The 24,079-nt window shown below is 36.9% G+C and overlaps 1 protein-coding gene across 4 annotated transcripts in view; it reads right to left on the bottom strand.

Moving 5' to 3' along the window:
- The window catches only part of SLC1A3 (solute carrier family 1 (glial high affinity glutamate transporter), member 3), a 63,375-nt gene extending 39,507 nt beyond the window's left edge, over positions 1–23,868 (bottom strand). For 3 of the 4 annotated variants that reach the window (XM_009079689.1, XM_009079692.1, XM_009079690.1), the window contains exons 1-2: positions 23,688–23,868; positions 5,903–6,040 (exon numbers count right to left, since the gene is read on the bottom strand). In XM_009079689.1, coding sequence (XP_009077937.1) covers positions 5,903–6,040; positions 23,688–23,868 — 319 coding nt within the window. The remainder of the gene's footprint in view (positions 1–5,902; positions 6,041–23,687) is intronic. The other variant, XM_009079691.1, reaches the window with a different exon arrangement.
- Between the last annotated feature and the right edge of the window lie 211 nt (positions 23,869–24,079).

Below are 24,079 nucleotides of genomic sequence, written 5' to 3'. Positions count from 1 at the left end.
TACTTGAAGTTTATGTCAATCTCCACAGCATTATAACTGAAGTAGCTATATACTTTGCATCTGCTGAATTATGACTTAATCTACATGTCTCCATTAAAATTTCCATCATATATAGTCATATTCTTTTCTGCCTACTAGCTATAAAAAAAACCTTCACCAGCACTACATCTGAAAGGAGAAAGAAAGCAGAGATACAAAAGGGAAACATGATTTGCCTGAGGTTATACAACATGTCATAGCATTAATTTTCCACATTTTACATCCACAAGTTGCTTTGGGCAAAATTTGTTTTTCAGCAGTTGAATCTGTTCATATACAGATGCTGCATTCTTCCTGACTTACGTAAGGGGGTGGCTTGGAGGCTGCATCAAGTTCAGTTGTTTCTTTGAATTATTACCCTTGTTTCATTGTAGGTAATTTCAAGCAACTGTGCCTAGAACTTGGCTGTTAATCGTGATCTCTGTATGTGCTTTGTTTTATTACTGGAGTCAGTTGTGTGCCTTTGTTTTATCTCAGTGAGAGGATAGACCACGTTCCTTACTACTTAACAGTCACCATTCATTGCATTCTTTGATTCAGCTTTTGCTGAAATCAAAAGCATCATATGCACATCTGAGGTTAGTTAAGGGGCATCTGAACATGGAAATTCTGGCTTTCTGTTCTTTGTCAGCACTTTTCTTGCATGTTGATGCACAAAACCAACAACTGTTTCTGTAGTGGTAAGTACTATGAACATTTTGAAAAGTCTGGGGACAAAACCTTGTGTCTCCGAGTCTGCCAAAACGAAAGCCACTTGTGTCTCCTGTAGTAGTCAGTGTTGTAGTCTGTTACTGAAACAACCCATTGGAGACAGGGAAGTCTCCATATCTTCCAGAATCCATTAATGACAGTCATGCAATTATTTGAATTAGAAAGGGGACTGAATATAAACAAATACATTATACAAACTACATAGCAAAATGCTTCTTCTTTGATGTAAACCTCCTGTACTCATTCTTTTAAACTCTTCTACCATATAGATTTCTTTTGTAGAAGAAGATTCACAGTTTTTGTGTTTGTACAGGATGGTGCACACAAAATCCTGGTATGTGATTCAGACTCATTTTTGACATATTAATATTACTCCCATTAACACTTTGGACAACCATTGTCTTCTAATGTACAGTGTGTTGTACTGATATTCATGATTGGGATCTTTGCTTAATTCTGTAACTGCCAATCTGCTGTATAATCTCTGGTGAGACAGTGGACCTCAGTTTCACTGTTTCTACATTCTCTTTCTCCTTTGCCACCTTGACTTATGGCTTAAATAAACTGTTCTCTTACTGCTTCTGCAGCCTGCAGCAAAAATTAGTCCCAGGTCTTGACTGGGCTTTTAATGTTTAACTATATCTTACCAGATGAAGATATTTGAAGCAAATGCCAGAATTTAATCCTAGTTCTCTGGCATTTAAAAGCAGTGGTCTCTGTGTGCAACTAAATTCCATGCTTTCAAAATTTTGGGGAAGGAGAATCAGCCTTTTCATTAAATTGAACTATGACTAAAATTGTGCAAAATATTTGCAAGTTAACTCTTATAAAATTTCTATAGCTTTAAGATTTGTCACAAAAGTTCTGCTAGACCGTGTTCTTTATAAAGACTGGTTGTGAATCACTTTTGTGAAAGAGATTTCAGGAAATACATACTTTTTGTTAAGAAAAGGTACTCATTCTGACACCCTTATATTCAGTGAACAACTGAAATGCGCAGATAAAATTTTTGTGCCAGTTCTAAGAACTGGAATTTCAATTTCATTCTGATCTTACTGTAGCAGTTTAAAAAATGTTAATGCATAGTCCTCTTAGTGCTGTGCAATCCTTTCAGTCTTTTCCTATGTCATGATGAGTTGGATTGTTATCATATGCATATATATTTATTTCGTATACCTTTTAGAGGCAATGCATATTTTAAAATAATTGCATCAAGCAATGTTCATGTCAAATGCTTCATGTTATAGTAAAATAAGGATGTAAAAAATATCTTGAGTTCCTATAACTGCAGCAAATTCAAACCAGAAATGGAGTAAAATTGTCACCCTTGTGTTTGTATAGGAATTTGGGTCAGATTTGTCCATAATATAATCCAAATAGGAATTTCATCTATTTCTTGACTCTTTATACTGCCTCTCATATACTGTGGTTTAATTTTGCCTTTGACTTTGTAAGATATAATAATTGGGAATGCTGACTTTGGAGTTCTTCCATTTTAAAGACTGTAGACAAAAGACCAACATTGAGTATGCAGTTGCATTTGTGTCTAGACCACAAAAGATAAATAATATAGATATGGACATAATAATGTTTTCCAATAAACATTAAAAGATGGTGAATGGTATGCAAATAACCTCTATTTTCTCCCAGGCAGACGTTAGTACATGCCTGGTAACATACACATCAGAAGATAGAATCTCATGGAGAAAACTGCATACCTACTTGAACCATGTGCAATAATGGTAAGTCATAAGACAAATGTGACTAAAAACCTCTGAATGTGATTCTGCTCTTTTTTTTTTCATAAAGTGCCCAAACAGGGTGAAGAGAAATATGGCTGTGTCGACTTCACCTTTGATAGTTTGTTTTCCTGAGGTCTGTGAATAACTGTTCAGGACTGTTTACCTGTATAGCAGAACTCTTAATTTTCTCAATTTGTCTTTTGTTTATATAACAGCCCATAGCTTCCATAACTATTACTTTGATTTTATTGTTCTACTTTCTTTGACATTCACAAAATTTGCAAAGGAATGTAATCCTCCCAAGCTTATTTCTAATACCTCAGAGACCATATATTCTGGCATTGCCATACAGGTATATTCAGCACACTTGCATAAATACAAATGGAAATGCAGAACATCTTATTTAGGAGTCACTATCATACCTGCAAAGAGGAAAATATTGTTTCAAATAACTGATAATTTTCAGAAGCAATCACGTTATCAGCATGAAGACCCTGGAGGAATCTTTTTGAGGTTAGTTAAGAAGCATCCACTTTGCTCTGCCAAACTAAATACAGGAAACAAGAGATTTGGCTCATGGATACAGAGTAGTCTTAAGACTGACTTGAGAAGCATAAGACTTTTATCCAATGAGTTATCCTATAATGTGTAAAAAAAGAATTCAAGCATGCATACCACTGCACAGTAGTACACCTGTAAAGGTTATAACTAATTATTATTTAGATATTCAGTGACACCTGTATATTTACTTCAGTATAAGAGTTCTGCAGCAAATATGTAAAAGGATCTTTCAAAACACCCCCTGATTTGTATGCTAAATCAGGTATTGTTCAGTGTAGAAAACAGTTTTTTTCCACAGCTGTTAGCAATAAATTGGGAATTGTCATTTAATCCCATGAAAAAGGACATAGTCCTGCTGTATTTGAAGGACTTCTAAAAATAATTAAATGTCATTTGTGAATTGCATAGAGTTCTCTCTCATTGTTCTCCACTCAGCTAAAGAAGTTTAAAATGTTGTTATTCACCTTGAAAATTACCATCTCTACTTCAAAGAGAAACTCTAAGATTAATTCATATAATATTACAAGGCACTTGTATGATAATAAGACAAATCTTACTGATAGACAAGATTTCTCTTTGCCAAATGCCTTTATATAATAAATGAAATGATTGTTATGTAAAAAATGGCACAAAAAGGGATAAAGGGCTCGGAAGACTTTAGAGGGGAAAAAAAAACCATCAAAAAGAAAAGCATTGTTCAAATCCAGAGAATGAAGATACTTTTCAGAATAGGATTAGTTGGAAACTCATTGTTCTGATATTTCACAAAATCTCTGCTAAGTCCTGGTGATACAGCAAATGAGCTTGTTTTATCAAAAGACCAGCTCCTTGTGATGCTTGTGACTTTCTAAAGTCGATTTGCTGATCTTTACCTGAACAAACTGTTCCTACTTAGAATACTACTAATTGATTCAAGTCTTTTTACAGGATGATCTATCTTATTTCCTGTTTTACCTTGCGCTCTCTCAGAGAACTAATGTGAATGCAGACGTAGAAGGAATTGAGAATTGATCAGGTAAATTCTCATGCAATAACTCATCCTACAAAATGGACCAGCTGTGCCAGTCTTAGCTGACACTGAAAGAGGGTAAATGTCTCCCCTTTCCTACTTTTAATGGTCCTTCTATCAATGTCCGCCAACATTGGGAGTTCTACAGGTGAAAGGGACAAAAAGAGAGGAAGAAGATATGACATGTAGCAGAATTATACTGGTTGTGAATAAAACATATCATCATCTCCCCTACAAAATTTATCAATTACTACCTAGTTTCAGTGTTCATTAAAATTTCAGTATCCATATAACATGTGTATAGAAACAAGCTTTACTTTCTCCATGAAATACGTGAAGTCAAATGATTTTTTAACTGTGAACACCCTAGTTTTCTGCTATTGCACTAGAAGCTTATATACATACATTTTTCATTTCTGTGAAGATGGAGTCTGTGCTCGTTTGCTTTTATAAGAGGAGATCTTAACATTAATATATTTTAAAATCAATGAAGTAGAGCACAGCTAATAGTCTCTGGATCCTCTCATGATCAAGGTAGTTTATTAGATGTTTTAGGTCCTGGGACTGCACAGTGTGTGGTTTTGATTAAGTTCTCCAAGATGTACCACTGATTTTTTGATAGACTAAAGTCCGTGCTTTCTTTTCTTCAGACAATTAATAGAGTAAATACACCACAGGTACATCCTGAACATTCCTTGAAACACAGGTGGAATGTCAATCATTGTCATCAATGTCATCAATTGTCATCAATGTTAATATCATCATCATAAGAAATAATAGTATCACCTGGTAAAGGAAGAACTTGGTAAAGAAGACTTTAAGCTCAGTAGAGTTGCTGACCAGAAGGCAAGAATACAGAACTGATGAAGTTTCTTCCAAACTATCCAGTCTAGTCTATCACCTATGGACATAGACCTATTTGAAGAAGTCCAGAGGAGGGCATGAAAATGATCAGAGAGCTGGAGCACCTCAGCTATGTGGACTGGCTGAGAGCATTGGGGCTGTTCAGCCTGGAGAAAAGAAGGCTTTGGGGAGACCTTAGAGCACCTTACAGTACATAAAGGGTCTACAAGAAAGTGGGAGAGTGGCCTTTTACAAGAGCTGGTAGTGATAGGAGAAGGGGGAATGTCTTAAATTAAAAGAGGATTGGTTTAGATTAGGTGTTTGGAAGAAAAACTTTACTGTAAGGGTGATGAGGTACTGGAACAAGTTTCCCAGAAAAATTGTGGCTGCCCCACCCCTGAGAGTGTTCAAGGTCAGGTTGGATGGGGCTTTGAGCTTCTTGGTATAGTGGAAGATGTCCCTGCTCATGGCAAGAGTTGGAACTGAATGACCTTTATGGTCCCTTGCAACCCCTTAACATTCTATGATATGATTCTATTTTTTTCTAATCTGTTACCAAAATATCAGACAGTAGAGAGATGTTTTAGGTATCTGGGGTTATAGGCATGTGCTATTGCCCAAGATCAGTAGTTTCAAATTTCTTGGTTTTGGGACTATTTTTTTGAGATACATCATCTTTGATAACAATAGGACATTGTGGATGAAATATCGGAAAGTAACAGAAGAGAGTGTAGTACGGAGTCAGCTTCATAGCAGTTGCATGTAGTACCTTGTGCAGTTAGATTGCCTTGGAATTGGGAAAAGCATCTTTCCATTTCTCCGTATATGAATTCAAACTTATTACATCGTCTCTAAAACAGCAATAGTAGTGGTATCTCTGTCTGCAGGTTATAACTCTTTTAGGACATGGAATGTTCATTTGTCATCTTTTAGCGTGTGCACCTTTATAAAATAATTTAAAAGAACAGGTTATGCGTTTTGGCTTGGTTTGGTTTACCTGTGACTAAACTGGATACAATCAGTGGCAGGACCAGCATTTGCAGCATTCTCATGAGTAGTTCTCCTGGAAACGAAAAGTACTTGACTTCCCGATAGTTCATCTTATATGATCGAAGAGAAAATCCAAGGATTATACCTGAAGAGAGGGAAAAGATACAATTACTTTTTTAAAGTAGTAGTAACATCCAAACATGAAAATCTTTAGATTACTTACTTGGTGTATCTGATTGCAACACACAGTTGTAATTATGCCCAGGATTGCATTCCTGATTTATCTTCTCCAATATCAGTTACTACTGTGAGCAGTCCTACTGAAGCCATTAAGTTATTAAGAAGGTTATTGGTCCTTCTGTTTTTAAAAATATGGACTCCTGTCAAAGGTACACCTTGAGCACTAATGCTCTGCTACTGCAGTCAAATGTTTTGAATTCTGGGATTTTGACTGCAGTCATATATGCAATGCATATACATAATAGCTACCAGTCTTCAGAAGTCTTGTCCATGCCTGTTTACTTTGTGGGGCCTGATCCTGTAGGTCTGCTTCAGATTGGGTGAAATAACCAGGACAGATGTATTTGAGAAGTCACTTGTGGTCTGGTCTTTAAACAGCCAAACAGCGCCAGGAGGTAAGTAGCTTTACACATGCCTATCTCCAGAAAAACAGACACTTGCAAAGAAACAGCTAATTGGGGTTGGAAGGTCTTACTGAATGATTAAGTGGTGGGTTTCAATGGATGAGGAACAGGAGTAAGGGAATGCCTAGATCCATTTGTCCTGCTGGAAACATAAATGATGCTTGAGGTACATTTACAAATGGAAGCCATAGGTGGGCTGATGTGTGGCAACCTAAACTTCTCTGCTATAACTTTGTAGATTTTGTCCTATAATTGACACCAACAGATTTATTTGCGTATTTAGTTAGTTACTTGGCTAATTGGCATAACTAGTTGCAATTTACTGAATGTTAAATGACTTGATGCCTGTCTGATGTAGATCTTCTATATCTAGCAAAAAACACATGGCTTTATCTGGAACACATTTGCCATACAATTGGTGAAATTCAACTATCTCTCCTTCCAATTCATGACTCCATGTTCTTCCCCACTATCTAGTACTGGCATTGGGATTAAGTGTGACTGTATAGGAAGCTGGGTCAGGTGATTGATCCTGTTGCAAAAAGAATATATTTCACTTGGCTAATTTTAAGCCAGGTTGATTCCCTTAGGTAACTTTTTTTGTACGGCTGCACAAGTGTTGGTACCTTCACAGACAGAAATGTGTCTTGGAGAAGAGTGGGACTGTCCTTTTAGGCAAATAGGCAGACTTCGGTTTCCTAAAACTTCTCACGAAACTGCCTCCTCAGTGATGTTTGGCAGCAAAGTATCCAAGCTCCCTTCTAGTTCCTGTTAGAACTTGAGTTCATCCTGAAAATGCTGTAATATCAAGCACTTCTCGAAACTGCTAGTTCTAATTTTTGATCACTTAGTGTGTTTGCAATTTTTAAAGTCAGTTTGATTAGTACATCCATAGAGCAGATCATATCTTCATGCCAAATTTTGCTAGCTAAAATATGCTGTTATGTCTCCTACACTAAGTTATTGCTGCCTGCTGATGTAAGGAAATGGCTGTAACTCTCAATGTAGCGAACTGTATGTCTGATCATGACTTAGGGACTTCAGCATGTTGCTTAACCTAGAGGAGTCCAGAAATACCCTGTGTAGAACAAAAAAATCTCAGTGTTATAGGGTGGGAGAAAAGTGTTTAGAGTACAATTGGCACCAGGTATGGAGTTCCTGCTATGGGAGCGAGCAGCAGTACTAGAAGGCTTTTGGTTTAGTCTCATTCATATTCTATAGACTCAGGTAACCAAAGTGCATTTTGCACAAATTATTCTTTTTTTTGAGGTAAAATTACGTCACAAATTCTACAGATGAAGGGCATCTGAATTAATCTTGTTTAAAAGACCTGCCTTAGAGTTTCCTCTCTTTTCAATAAGGTTTTACATTCCACTGCAGTGCTAGTCATTATTTTCTTTTTATATGGGAAACACATTTCTCAGATATAAAGAATCCATCTGGACCTTTTGTTTCTGCACTTAATGAGCACTACATTTTGACAACTGGATAATAAGCAAATAGAGCTAGACTGGTTTCTTACTTAGGCCACAGTTCTGCAATTAGTTCCACATGAATTCATCTCTGCACTAGTACAAAGCCTCACTGAGGTTGGTAAGGGTTTCTGAGGCTGCTATAAGAACTAGTCCTTATGCTGTGCTATAAGGGCTCGATTATCTGTTCCACTACTATCCGAGCAGTACAAAGTGACCTAAGAGAGAACCAGATGGCTGTTTGAATGAATATTATTGGTAGTGAGAGTGAATTTCTGAAGCTCTATGTAAACCTGTTGAGCCAAAAATGATTTTTTTTTGTTGTGTTTTGTTGTTGTTGTTGGGGTTTGGTTTTGGTGGGGTTTTTTTGTCCTAATGTGCTCTGTGCATAATTACAGGGTTGCACAGCACTGCAGTTTACAAAAAAGAATTTCTGCAATGTGAAAAAAATGTGCCCTGGTAGTGTATTCTGTTGAACTGGGTCAATACACAACAGCTACTAATTCTTCAGCCTTAGTCTTAGTACTGCTATTAATTTGCATGCAGTCATGCCAAAGACATGAGAACCTTTCTCTGACTCAGTTTCCCTGTTTGTAATATAGATATTGTAGCAGTTTTTTCACAGATGTTTCTGAAAATTAATTGTGTTCACGCAGTGATCTTAGCTGCTCAAGGAGAAATTTAAGCAAATTGTATCCCATTATACTGTGTGATAATGAAAGTAGAATGGCATGATTTTACCATTACCTATTGATTTTAGAATAAATGAAGATTGAATGTTATTTTCTATTTTGAGTTTAAAGTCCCTAGATGCTATTACATTCTGTCTGACAGAGTTTTATTAACAAAAACTGTAGGCAAATTTGGTAAGGCAGCTTTGTCTTCTTTGAATTATGTTCTCAGAATCAACATTCACAGCCTGAAAATAGTGAGATAGCACTACACAATGATGATTTAAAGATAGACACAATGACAAAGCATCAAAACAAAATCGAGAAACAAGTCTTAGTAGGAGCTACTAAACCTTTGGAAAAGGTGCAGTATTCCAAAAACCATCCACTACTTTGTGTGTGGTAAATTTTAGCGCTTAGCATTGTCCACAATCAAGACTGGGAAGATTAAATATTGGAACTGGCCTTTCTCAGTAAAAGTTTCAAGTTTCAGACTAATTCTGAAAATTGTAATGAAACAAAGCCTTGTGTGAAACAAGCTCCCACAACCTGTTGTGCAGGTTTCTGTCTACCCTTTGTAACAGAAAAGAACCACTAATCAACGCTATCAGAGCCTGACTTCTCAAATGGTGTACCATTTCTGCACCGCAGGAAAAAGTAGATTTCTCGGTAGAATTTGTTAGGCTTTTTCTGGACAAAGATCTGTACTGCTTGTTTAAGTAAATGAGCTGAAATCTATACATGTGTATAGCTGTATAAAAGAACAATATTGCTAATTAATTTATAAAGCTCATAATTAAGATCAAATCAGATTCAAGTTATAAAAAGATTTTTGAGGTATTCTTGTCAGTGATATCAAGTTTATGGGAAAATTTATTTGCAGATAATCCTGATGAGAATCAGAACAATTCTTGAACTAAACTGTTTTATTGCATTTTTATATCAATGTAGATATTAAAAATAAAATTCAATCTCTTTGAATACAGCGAAGAGAGGGTTTAAAACTTGAAATGAGAAGAAGGAGAAAATAGCTCTGGCAGTGATAGTAATGGAAAGGAAATGGCAAAAATGGGATTTGGGATTCCTTATTCTGAAAATAGGAAGACATTGTTGAATGGCCTAGGGTCTTCACTTCTAGGTGCTGGGTACCAGAGACAAAATGATAACGTTTTCATGTAAGACTTTAAAAACCATGGATATACCTGTAATGGCTAAGAAACACAACCTTCTATACAAAATTTCTTAAGGTGCGATGGAATGAGCAAGGGGTCTGAAGTAGCAAGACAAAAATGCTTCCATAATATGCTTCCTAAGGTTTTAGGAACAGGTGTATTATGGAGAAGGTTGTTTTTTCAAAAATATTGTTCAAAAATCACATAATTTCCTAAACTGAATTTGAAAACGCACTTCAAAATCCTCCATGGAGAAAATGAACTTCTTAATCTCATTACAAAAATGCCTTGGTCTCACAATGGTAGATTGCTGTTTCACATGATTCTTTGTGTTACGTAGATGAAATGAATTGCACACCTACACATGAGTTTAAAACACCACATCAATTAAAAAAAACCCAACCATAACTCTTAGAAGATGAGAGATGGAGCTTTACCCACATCTAAATGCTCGTTCAAGAACTTTAGGGAAGCTTAAGTCTGTCTTCCTCCTTGGCCCACTTAGAAGAATTAGATATAAACATTTAATAAAGAGAGAGGCTTGGGTCTTTTTTCATTACTTCAAATAATTCATAATTTTATGTGAAGTCTCAGTTACTGAAATGAATCTTTATGAGATTCTGGTCTATGTCTTCTTTCAGAAACACACAGGAATTAAGACCATACCATTATCTGAAGCTAATATTTTTTACAATGCCAATGCTCTCTGCTGTATTTTCATGCAGAAAGTAGAAAAGTCTAGCAGTTTTACTTTCTAATTTATCAAACATCACTCTGGCATAGTTCAAGAGGAAATTACTAGGTGTTTTATAAATGACAGTACAAGAGCTGCTTTTTCCATATCAGTGCTTGCCCGTACAAACAGAACACACCATTAAGAAAACACACCACTTCTGCTTTTCACCACTAAATCTCAACACACTGTTAAATGAGGTCCGTATCAATACCATTTTCTTTAATGGATGGGGTGTAAACTTATTATTTATTTTCCATCAGGAAAAAAAATGACAGGAAAAGAATACCTTAAGCTAGGTAGAACAGTACACTAAAGTAACAGCTGTTAATAGTCCTTTTCCAGAAAACCCTCTAACCAGCGAGAAAATAACATTTTGTTCTATAACAGAAATTGGGCTAGGGCCATCCAGAGAATCAGACTTCCATCAGTTTAATGGGACATCGTATATTTTTGTTAGCTGCGCAGCAATTTCATTCCTACGTTCCTGCAGAGCTCTGGTATGACAACTTTTGTTCTTTGGGTCATTTGTTTCTGCTTAATTTACCATTTTGTTCTGTCACCTTTACTTCTAACAACCAGTTTCAGATAAGTCTACAACTGTATTTACTTGAGACAAGCAGGTAAATTACCTCTCTAGTGATAAGAAATACTTTAAGTTCCCTACAAAATCCCGTCATTCCTTGCCATAAGAACCACAAAATTCACTTGCATAATTTTGATTTTAATAATTTTTATTCTGTAATCTTGTATTGAATCTTCACCCTCTGATATATCACCCACTTCTTTCTTGCTTTCTGGTTTTCCTTATGTAGGTAGGGAGGTATGTTCCCTTTGAAACCATTTTATTGAACCTAAATACCAGTTTTTAACTTCATGATGCCATTGCAGTAAAGAGGTTAAGGATCTGTGCTCCAAGTAGCTCTGTTAGATGTCTATATTGAAATGGAATATGGGTTAATTTAGACACAAGCCACTATCTCTTGTTTGCTTAATGAATATCATATGGGAATTCATCTAATAAATACTCTATAATAGCTACATATCCTAGACATGACTGGAATCTAGAAAAGATCTGAGATCTGTAAGAAGAAGCATATCCAGAGAAAAGAAAATGTATAGTGACATGTCACATTGATGTGAAAGTGTTGCTCACTGCATCAGAATAGATGCCAGTATGTTACCTTTGCTCAGGGGTCACAAGAGGGCCGTGATGCTCTCATCTATGCTGCAGTGACACAGAGCTGCAGTCCTGCAGTCAGTGCATCAGGAACACCTGCCCCCTGAACCCAACCCAGGGAGGTATGTTTCATCTTGTGAGAGATAAAAACACACCAGACTTCTAACATCACTATTCAGCTGCTATTTGCAAAGATCCAGAGACAATCTATAGTAAACTTGTGCATTTAGAGATAGATTAGCAGAGACACATAGGCACTTAATTCACAGCTCAAAATTAAGACACTCAAAACATCTGCTTAACTCTGGAGGAGTCTGAATTCCTGAAACACCTTTCCAGGCAAGACTAGGAACTTGCATGTTGTCTTAGTTGTAGACACAGCAGCTTCTCCTTGGATTCTGTGGGCTAAAGGCACAAAATTGAAATGGGGAGTCTGAAGCTGTAAGGAAGAACTGGTGTAACTATGAAATGAGTAAAATTACTGTTTTATCAGGTACTGCCCCAACCAGAACACTTCTTACACCATATCTGAAGGTATAACAGTATCTGACTGCTGTTAAAAAGTCTTCAAAGAAATCACTGAAATCTGTCCTTTGCTACTTCTTTGCTCCAGCGTTAGACTCACGTATTTTTCCCCTTCTGTCTCTAGTTGTTTGGCTCATTTGCCCTTCTTCCCCAATTAGGAGGGAATTTTCTCCCGTTGAAAACACGTCCAAAAGATTGTTCTCCTTTTATCCAACTTTTACCTCTCTGACTGCAAATTTTTTCTTCGTTTTACTCATTTTCCTTGAACTGTATCTGTATTTATTTCTCAGTTTTGATTTCTTTCTCTCTTTTCTCTGTCTCTAGTTGTTTGGCTCATTTGCCCTTCTTCCCCAATTAGGAGGGAATTTTCTCCCGTTGAAAACACGTCCAAAAGATTGTTCTCCTTTTATCCAACTTTTACCTCTCTGACTGCAAATTTTTTCTTCGTTTTACTCATTTTCCTTGAACTGTATCTGTATTTATTTCTCAGTTTTGATTTCTTTCTCTCTTTTCTTCTTCTTCTCCTTTTTTTTTTTTTTTTTTTTTTTTACTTTTTTTTTTTTTTTTTTTAAGACAAGCAATTGCAGGGCATTTGTAGAAGATTTGGAATGAAGAACGGTTTTCACTGCTGGCACTGAAGCAGACTGTTCTTAATGGAATAGGGACATTAGTCCCAATTTCATCCTCGACAAGAGACTTCATTGAAAGACAAACTATGCCTAGTTTATGTACTCTTGTTAGCCTCTGAGCTATAGAGAAAAAAATCTTTTCATGCAAAAAATAGCAAATAATTCTATGAAAATACAGGAAAAATATCTTAATATGCATGTGAGAAAGATCAGGCATTCACATTGTATGTCAGATTATATTTTATGCAGTGTTATTTAGAATTACGGTACTACTCAGTGCTTTACAAAGTTACTGTAATAACTGTTTCTTTCATGTCTGGGTTTACTTTGCTGCTTCATGTTCTTGACTAATGTTACTGTATTTACTCCCATAAAATATAGATCCCAACAGATAAGAAAGCTGCTCTCTGAAAGCTTACAGTTTCTTTCCTGCCTTTACATTTCTTTCTTTTCTGTTTTTCCTCGACTGGGAGCTGACATGTTCTTCAACAGCACTGAATTCTGTTTTTCTCTACTACAGTTTCAGCTGCCCATTCACATTATTTTATCTTTTTTTAGTATAGTAGTACCAAGGAATTGCAGCCAATGAGTCTGAGATCTCTCAGGGGCAAGAACTTCGTGCAAATATACACAGAAAACAAACCTCTACTCTGGGGAACCTCTAGTGCAGTTTACCGGAGAGCCTGAAGTTAAGACATTGAGAGTTGCATTTGTTTTCCAATTCCAGCTTAGAGATACAAACATTTTTTTGTAGACTAGGCTGTCTTGATATGCAGTTTTACACCATCATTTGCAGGACATTCCAATTACACACCCACACCTCTTTGGAGCTAGCCCAACTTTTAATTCCTACAAAACCAGCTGTTAATTTAGCTTAGTGCCTATTGTCTAAATCTGTAACAGATATTTGCCACTGAAGATTAAGTATTTTGTTGAATCAAGATATGCTTATGCCAGAACTGTGTGAATCATGGAACATACACACGGCAGACTTTGTTAAAATATTTTCAAGAATATTTTTATCCAGTACTTTGCTGACACATGCAAACAACCTGGATAGAATGAGAGGAAGCTTTTCCTGTTGCAGACTATGAGACTTTTGCCATATCAGGCATAAGCATTACCATAATCCTTTATTTGTGTTTGATTTATCATCCAGTGAATTCTTTCCATAAGGAAAACAGGTTCATGGCTGAAATTCAAGGAATCATGTTACCTTCTTCTCAAAAAGATATCTAGGGTGCTTTTAGTCCCTAGCTGTTTGATTTTGTTGTTTGAGCCACTTCAACCCCCAAAACCTCAGTATGACTGTGAAAGTATTAATAATGAGGACTTTCCATCTATTTAGTTTAATGGTTATCAGCCTCTTTCAACACATAAATTTCCAGAACTGTTTTATTTCAGTTGATTAAAAAGAGGTATCATGCCTAACTTCTTGTGAGTTTACTCATGTGAAAGATACTTTGTAGCCTAGATGATTAATTTAGATGTTGCCTCCATATGGATTATGACACCTAGCTTCTCACTGTTAAGTGTTACTCAGAATGATAGAATTTCCCTATCTTACAGGTTACAAAAATGGCAAAGGGAAACTTGCACCTGGAACAATACTTAATTACACAGTAAGCTCCTGAGTCCAACTTGTGGCCTTTAAGGTCCCTCTGGATTAAAAAACTTAGTTCTGGAAATCTATAAAGTGAACAGGCACCTCTCTGTTTGGTTTGGAAGATTCCTCACTTCTCACCATTCTGCTTGAGTTTTTATCAGAATTGCCATGACCTAAACATCTGTCTGCCTAGTTCCAGATTGTGTCCTGGTGGACTAGAAACTGAACACAACTGACGCACATAGAATCATCTGGACTTGGGATGCCCTGTGTTCTTGTTCTTGCTCAAAGGATTGCTTCATAGCCTCAGGCTCCCTGTTATAAGTCAGCATTTTAGCCATTAAGTTAAAAGATGATGCTGCCTTTTGCTTTCTTGACGTATATGTTTGCCTTTAGAAGACTTGCATTTCCTTCTGCCCGATAACATAGTTTTGAAATGAATGGTGGAATTGCATCCTCCTGTAACTTGTCTTTTGAAAGGAAAAGAATAACCCAACTCAAGCACAGCTGACACCGTTCTCTAGGTGAGGGCTCTCATGCTTCTGGATCTTCACTGTGTGAAAATATTTGGCATTGTCCTGACTCACTCAGAAAGGAGTGGGAGTAGGAATGCAAATCTGTTTGTTTGTTTGTTTGTCTGTCTGTTTTTTCTCCTGGCAAGCTTTAGGCAGCTATAGGCTTAGGTTTTGGATTTGTGGGGTTACGCTTTACCCTTGCCTCTTGCTCATGCACTAAAGACATGCTGTTCTGAGGTTTGGATTCCACATGCAGCTTCCTTTGCTTACATTTTAGGCTTTGAAGGACTTGGTTGCACACCCATGTCTGTTTAATGTATGTATTCCCAAGACAAAATTATTTTCAAAGACATCAAAATATATTTTATGAACTACCTTCAGTTAGCACTCCCAGGAATTCCCTCATTAATGGTCCTGCAAACCAAAGGCTACCTTTTTTATTTTTTCACTTAGCCCTTGTGCATGGTAAAACCAAAGCATATACTAGACCCAATTTGAGGAACCAGATTATGTTTCAGTGTAAATAATGCTTAACACTTAAGCCTCATCCCCTATAGACTTAATAAATGAATGTTCAGTTATGGCAAGTTAGAGTGAATGGTGAAAACCAATCACACTGTAACTCTCAAGCTGATTCCTATTTACTATCTTCTATTCATGCCAATAGAAAACATATAGACATGACAAATTTCAAGCAAGGCAATGCATTTTTTTTCAGTGTAGAGAACAGAACAAGAATTCAAAAGGTGAATATAACTGCTGCTAAGAGAAAGGACACAGGAGAACAACCACAAACTATGAGTACCGGTAACAATTTGTTACTGTCCTGATTTTCCTGTTGTCCTCCTGGTTTTCTGTGCTGGTTTGGATTGAAGTAGAGTTAACTTTCTTCACAGTGGCTAGTATGGGGCTATGTTTAGGATTTGTGCTGAGCACAGCATTGGTAATGTAGAGATGTTTTTGTTATTGGTGAGCAGAACTTACACTGTGACAAGGCTTTTTCTGCTTTCTATACTGCCACGCTGGCAAGGATGTTGGGGGTGCATGGGGAGATTGGGAGGAGACACAGCTGGGACAGGTGATCCAACCTGACCAAAGGGATATTCCATGCAATATGACATCATGCTCAGTATATAAGGTGGGAGAAAGAAGGAGGAAGGGTGGACATCTGGAGTGATGGTGTTTGTCTTTCCCAAGGAACCATTACACGTGATGGGCCCTGCTCTCCTGGAGATGGCTGAACACCTCCTGTCTGTGGGAAGCAGTGAACTAATTCCTTATTTTGCTTTGCTTGTGTGTGCAGCTTTTGCTTTCTCTATTAAACTGTCTTTATCTCAACTCATGAATTTTCTAGCTTTTACCCTTCTGGTTCTCTCCCCCATCCCATGGGTAGGGGAGTGAGTGAGCAGCTGCGTGGCCCTTGGTTGCTAGCTGGGGTTAAACCACATTTTCTTTGCTCCTTTTCTGTCTTTGAATTATTTTCATTTTCACTGTTCCACCATTCACTAGACCTATTATTTTACTCTTCTATTAAAAAAAATCTTATGAAAGCTATCATGAAAAAGAATTTATTTTGTATGGACTTTGAAAAGTTACACACCCCGTGGTTTCATTGGGTTGATTAAAAATACAAACAGAATGTGTGCAGTTTCAGGTCTGTTGATGTAATAAATGGAATAATCCAGCTCTGAGTAAAATTTCTGTGGAATAATTTGTTCTTTCACTATTTTCCACGGTTTCTTCCCTATTCTATACTGTGTATTTTTGTTGTGTCCATAAATAATTTAAAACTCTGTGGTGAGAAGCATAGTTGTTCTCTAATATACATTGTAGACACCATAGCATATTCTATGAAGCATGCTGTTGGAGAAACTGGTATAGGAGGAAGAAACTCTTAGCTCCATACTATTTGGTTTTTATTACTATTGGCACTGCCTTATTGCTTAAAAGCTCCAAGTTAAACCAAATTGCAATATGCTGTAAAACAAATATATTAGGAAATGTGCTAAATCCCAAAGAATCATGGAATCATTAAGACTGGAAAAGACCTCTGAGATTGCTGAGTTCAACTGTTAACCCAGTACTGCCAAGTCCACCACTAAACCTTGTCCACCACTAAACCTTGTCCCCGTGTGCAACATCTACACGTCTTTGAATAGCTCCAGGGATGGTGACTCCACCACTTCCCTGGGAAGTCTCTTCCAGTACTTGACAACCCTTTTGGTGAAGAATTTTTCCTCAATATCCATTATAAACCCCTCCCGTCACAATTTGAGGTCTTTTCCTCTTATTCTATTGCCTGTTACCTGGGAGAAGAGGCTGACACTCACATCTCTACACCCTCCTTTCAGGGAGTAGTAGAGAGTGATGAGATCTCCCAAGTCTCCTTTGCTGCAGGCTGAATAAATACCCTCAGCTCCATCAGCTGCTCTTTATTGCACTTACCCTCCAGACCCTTTGTCAACTCCACTGCCCTTCTCCGGACATACCAATACCTCAGTACCTCAATCTCTGCCTCATTATAAGTTTACTTATAAGATTATGGAGTTGTAATCTAAAGCTGAATGAAATACAGTATCTGAAGGGAATGCATAGTAAATGAAAGGGATTGGGTGGGGTGGAGGGGGAGGGTAGACTGATAATATACATAACTAATGTTATTACACTGAATATTTTATGCAGTTGATAGTTCCAAAACATATGATTTTCTTTTCAGAAGGCACAATAAAAAAAGAGGTCAATATCTCTAAGCTGCTCACCTAGAAGTCTCTGCTACAGCAAAAATTATCACAAAACTTTCATTTATATCTACATTTTTAGCAGACCTATTAACATCTAGAAGATCTAACACGTTAGTTTACATCTCTTTAATAATCTCTTTTTTGTTGTTTTGCAAATGCATTTTATCTTGATTCACCTAAAAAGATAAGAATTTTATAAAAATATTTGTTCTTCAGTATTGTCAAATCCGTGGAAATTTTCAGATTGCTGGTTATTTTTTTAAAAAAGTGTGAGACGTTTAAGCCAAATGAATGAAAGTTTCAGGAATTCATAAGCAAATGAACATGCCATCTTCAGCCACACCTTCATTGTGGCCAACTCAAAAGCATTTCAGTGCAGATGACAGCTCATTCTAGCTTTACAATAGCTAGGGTGCTAGTAAGGATCTAAAAACGTTAAACATTTACTCAGCATACAATTCATTGGCACCTTGGTTATGATTTTGTGCTGCTTTCTGGTTACCATAGCAATTACAGTCCATGCCTACTGAAAAATGGAAACGATAGCCCAGCCCTAATACTAGTTTGTCTCACGCTGAGATGACTTTTCAGTCCCCTTTGATGCTTAACACAAAACGGGGTTTTTGACAGTCTTTGAGATGACCCAATGTTTCTGTTGTAAGATATAGTCTGATAGCATGATGGCCATGCTCTACTGGTGTTCAGAGAATTTTCTTGTAAAATCTCTGAGAAGCCACATCCTAAACGTCTCACGCATTTGATCCAAGACAGCCTTGAAATATGATTTGTAAGAAACAGAAGTACATAAGTAAACTTCATTTTAACTACTAGAGAGAATTTTGAGAATCTCAACTGCTTTTTCACAAACTGTGCAAAGATTGGAGGGAACGTATGTTTTTCTGGACTGTTTTATGACCACTCAGACATAGTACTTTTGAGATCCACTTTGCAAGTCCACTAGTTTGACAATTTAGAGCAAATAGGACAGAAGTAAGTCTATATTTAGCACATTTTACATCTTAACTGCGCATATGCTCACAGCTGCTCTCTCCAGAATGCTTAATTGTGATTCACAAATTAGTCAAGTTTATTAGCGCTACTCTGTGCCATGTATGACAGTCAAATAATCAGTGCTGTTTCATTTCAGTAACACCAGAGTGAGTGGTAAGAAATTTGGATTGTGATAATATGTTAAAATAATGTAATTTTTCATGTAACTGTTAAACTAGCATACTGCTCATATTTCAATCTGACTTTTGCTACTGGCTTATTAATAACAGAATTAAAGTTCTTTGCCTTTCTATGCTTCCGAAAAGAATAATCTCTTTAGAAGTTTTAAGTGTCACTCTGGGTTTTACAGTGTCTGCTTATGTTTTATTTTTTTCCCCCAAATTAAAACTCTTTTATACTTCAAAAATAAATAAGGTTCTTAGCAAAATTTTCAGAATATTACTTAGAATGGTTTTGTCACTCAGTAAGAAATCAATTGTGCTAGACAGGTTCTTTAGGAAAGCATTGAGACAGAGTCAGTCTCCAAGTCCAGCACACATAGAATTAATTTCTCTTTAGCTCTCCCTGAACTATTTTGAATTTCTTGCAGATATTTTATTCTTTTGTCTGATCTATCTGATCTCTTTCTTGATATTTTAACATATTCTCTCACCTAAAACTCGGCTTCCCACAGCTGTTTCTCCTTTAGTGACGGTTCTTTGCTTTGTTCTGATGCAAATTTTACCAAGGCTGCCCTAGGCATTGCCACGTGTCTAATGTCATTGTCAATGTATAATGGGGTCAAATACCCTTCATTAGGTATGCCAGCCTCACCCTTAATTGGGTACAGAGGTTCAGACCAGGAGTGTTGCTGAGAGAGGAAAATCTGCACAACTTTTCACTGTTCAGATATTTAAAGGATTTTGTGTTTGGGTTTTGTTGTTTGGTTTTGTTTGGTTTTTTTTTGTTCTGTATCATGAAGGATCACTTGCAGGCTTTATTTAACTCTTTGCTTTTTTTTTTTTTTGAAGGGCAAGGGGCATTGGCAATGCCTTCATCTCTCCTGTCTTCTTACCATACTTTTAACTAGGTTGTGTTGGAAAGTTTCGGAATCTTCCATACAGTGCATGGTGTTGCAGAACACATGTTGTATGGGCCTATCTATGTTTCACATCTACTGTGAGATTGCTAGCAATTACAGAAGCCTGGCTCCAGCAACACGGCCTGTCTTGTGTTCCTTTCAGTGGACAGGTAGTCAGAAAACTGAACTGGATCCATCTCTGTCCCCCTTGAACATCTCAGGGGACAACTGCAGCATATGACTTTGGCAGCGTAAAGAGGATCTTAACTAAGAAACCAGAGATCTAATGGCTTAATAACTATACAGAAACTACTTTTTATAGTATGTACTTCACAACCTGCCTCTGTTTCACTGAGCCCCTCAATTAAAACAGTATTTCTCTGTGAACAGCTTCTGAGACTCTCTGCTCAGCAGCTCTCAGTGTCTTGGTCTTTCCTTCAGTACAAGTTCAGAATACACAGGAGATACTTTGGCATTTGGGAGTCCTGCCAGAGTAAAGTCTGGACTCCTGTGGCATTTTTGGAAAATGGGAGGTAAGTAGCAGAGAATCACGACAGTCTGACGAAGGAAGGATATCTGAAAGGCAGGCGTTTTGGGGACACAATGATGATGCTAAGTAGCGTGGGAGAGAGGGCACTGCCTGAGATTTTGCCAGTAATTTGGCTAGCACTTCAAAGCTTGTGAGACTTCCTGCAGAATTTCCATGAGCCACCATGATCCTTAGCCTACCTTAAATTGCTCCTGGTCATCATGACATTCTGAATTTACCAGTGGTCAGCTTCCAAATTTGCCTCACATAATTGTTCTCATCTACTGGCTCTTGAAGAAATTGACTGAAGAAAACTAATTTAATATCTCTAAATGTACTAGAAGAATATGAAAAACTGCACCATAACTCACTTATTGACTATGCCTTTCTCAAAGTTGCTCAAAGAACTTGAGGGCAGTTTAAATTTCACTAAAATTAGTAACAATTGTTACTTATGCTGAAGGTGAAGACAGAAGGACCTTTCATGAGGTTTTTGGGACATAGAGAATAGTGCTAAGTAATTCTCAGCATGAATTATAACTTCTTGCATCTTTAGCAATAGGTTTTCAATGTTTAGTTGGCTTTGTATTAGAGCAACTGGTGAATTCGGTTTAGAATTCAGTTCAGACTCAGAGTAACACCAGAAGTTAGTGTATCAGGTTAGTGTGTTAGTTAGGCTGTATTTCTCCTTATCATGTGAATCTCAGAAAATCTCTACTCTGTTGCAAAGTATCCATGTGAAACAAAAATAAGTGCATGTTGTAGCTACCTACTTCATACCAAAGTGCAAGTTTCCACAGACACAAACTCAAGTGCCTATTACAAACTATAGTCCTGAAACTAGGCTAAGATCCTATGCACTCAGCCTCTACCTCCATCATTCCTGTTCAGCAAAGAAATTGGAAATGGTCTATTAAAAAAGACTTTTTCATGTGAATATGTTGATAAAAAGGACATGAAAGAAATATCTCTGAAGAAATGTTGCTCTCTTTAATCTAAAATTTTGCTTTTCTAGAGCTTGTTCTCTATGAAAACTGCTGGACATGTCTAAAAATTGTCATCTGTCTGTTTAAATTACAGAGCATTAAGTAGAATTACTTGCAAATGATATAACTGCAGCCTGAATATGGGCTGGTTTCTACCTAAACTCACATCCAAGCACCTCTAATGAGACAGCCAGTAGTGTTAATTGGTGAGTTAACTCTGCAATGTTGATTACTGTCTGCTAGGAAAGGGATCAAGCCCACCATCTGGTTTTCCACAGATCACCACACAACTGAGTGATGCTAACAACTTACTCTTGCCAAACTAGACAGATGGAGTTCAACCACTGAGTGTCTTCCAGACTCTTTAGCCAACTGTTCCCAACTTCTGAATATTTCCACAACAGCAAAAAACTCTCAAAACCCCCCGAATCTTACCTTTGTATGACCTATTAACTGTGAACTTAGAGTTCTAATGAGATATATGTGCTGCAAAACTACACAGCTAACAATGACTGTAAGAAAAATTTTGAGCATTCTGTCATAGTAATGAGAAGACTTTTTTCTCCCATGTTTTATACTGGATATGTCTATAGGTTTCATCAGCAGGATTGGAGCAGTGGGTTCATCCTAGGCTGCACATTTTCATTAGTTCTCCAACTTGAGTCCCAGTCCTCCTGGTACTCTGCCACTGCTGTAGGTGGTAGTGAAGCTGTGAGCAGACTGTCACTAGTCATCTAAAGCTAATTGGAACATGCAATAACAGCAAAACCTCTTGTCCAGCCTATATATAATTTCACACATTGACAAATTTATGGGAGTCATATTGGAGGTAGATGACATTGAAAAAATTCCAAAAACACATTTGTCATACGCAGTATAGACAAGGGACAGTCAAAGAATTGCACTCTTCGAGGTTGGATAGCGTTTCCAAATATGCTTAATTTGCTCTACCTTTTCTGACCGTTGTAGATAAAACCCGTAATTTTTTAACTCCTGATATTAATGGGGCCCTCATATTGAGAAAATACGTAGTTATGAATTAAAAGCAATTATGATCAAATTCTGTTGATAAATATGAGAGACTCTCATTATTGTTATGGCAACAAAAGTACTTTATTTTACCAATATGCAAATTAATATAATTGTCTCCCAGAAAAACACCATCAAGCTTGAAATTAATTTGAAGTAACACTGCAGATGTGGTGCCAAGCAACAATAATAGTAAAGCCCTAAAATTTCAATTCCTAAAAGAGTTGTAGGAACACAGCAAGCAGATTCATACGGAACAGCTTTATGAAGGACCTTAGGGCCTACATATGCTTAGGATATATACCCTTGTCTTTAGGTGCTAACATTTGGGTTTTCATCATCATGAGCAGATTAACAATTTTATATTGTAAACTAACGAGAAAATAAAAGTGAAAGTAGTACAGTTAAGCCATAAAGGTCTGCCTTACCCTGTAAAGAGTGGCTATTTCATGAAACCTAGGATGTCATTTAGAAAATCTGTAGTTAAAATTATCAAAAGTGATCTTGCAATTATATAAAGGAAAATTGCTTTCGAAAATTGCATGTTTTTCTTAGACGATTCTCTTTCTAATGTTAATTCTAAGTCAGTATTTTAAAATTTACATTTTGGTGCATGCCAAATCTAAATACTGTTTGATGTTCTGGATTCCTCTCCATATACTCTCAAAAGGCATTTAATCAGGTGTTATCTTTCAATCATTTGAATAAGCAACACTGCCACTGTTGCCCCAATTGCATCTGAAAGATGCATGTGTGAGATTGTGGGTGCCTGAGAGAGCTTTTAGTTAGCTTTGATTGCTTGGCATTTAGTACTCAGGTTTGCATTTATCAAGGCACAACTGAAAAGGCTGAGGCTCTATTATATGACTTTGCCTGGATAATCTCATTCATTTAGGATTTCTGTTTGATATTGCAAGGTGCTAATTTTTTGACAGGTTAGGTAAATAGAAGTGGCATCCTGAGTATTTTGCTGCAGCTGACTTTGGTAGAAAACTATATAATTGAAAATCTTCCATTCAGTTATTGTATCTGATTGAACAGTCCATAAAAGAGCTGGTTTTGTTTGTTTGTTTGCTTAACCAAAATTCTGTTGAGGAATAACTAGAATGATTAAATGACTCTTCCTTAAACTTTAACATGCAGCTGTCAAAGCTGAGACTCTCCAAGCCAGAACATTCTTATCAGTGCAGAAGAATTTGGGAACTCATTTGTAATGCAAATCGCCGAGGCACATCGTCATTATCAAATGCACTGGAGAACAGAACATTTACATTGAAGACATTACTCACCAAGAATCACAGCAATGACGGTGAAGAGCACAAAGGCATTCCTCATTAAATAACTCTTAACATCGTCCTTTGTTATGCTCTGCACTTTTTTTTTTGCCAAAAGTGTACGTTTCCGGACTCCTTGCTGAATGCGTTCCATCCTAGTTCCAGGCTTTGGATCTTCTCCGTTATCTTTAGTCATCTGTCCTGCAGAAAGTTTTCTTTTATAATTAACTTCTGTCAAAATCCCTTCAGAAAAGTGGAAGGCTCTTTTCGGTGTGAGGTACTGGAGAAACCTGCAAGACAAGAAATATCAAAAATCCCAGTAAAATTTTAGAGGAATGATTAGCCATATGTTTACATGGAAGCAAACATTCTTCATGTTTCAGTAAAACTTGTATTGTTTGTGGTAC

This window comes from Acanthisitta chloris, unplaced genomic scaffold (genome assembly GCF_000695815.1).
Source record: "Acanthisitta chloris isolate BGI_N310 unplaced genomic scaffold, ASM69581v1 scaffold7438, whole genome shotgun sequence".
Classification (NCBI taxonomy): Eukaryota; Metazoa; Chordata; class Aves; order Passeriformes; family Acanthisittidae; genus Acanthisitta; species Acanthisitta chloris.
This window is presented reverse-complemented; position numbering and strand designations above follow the sequence as displayed.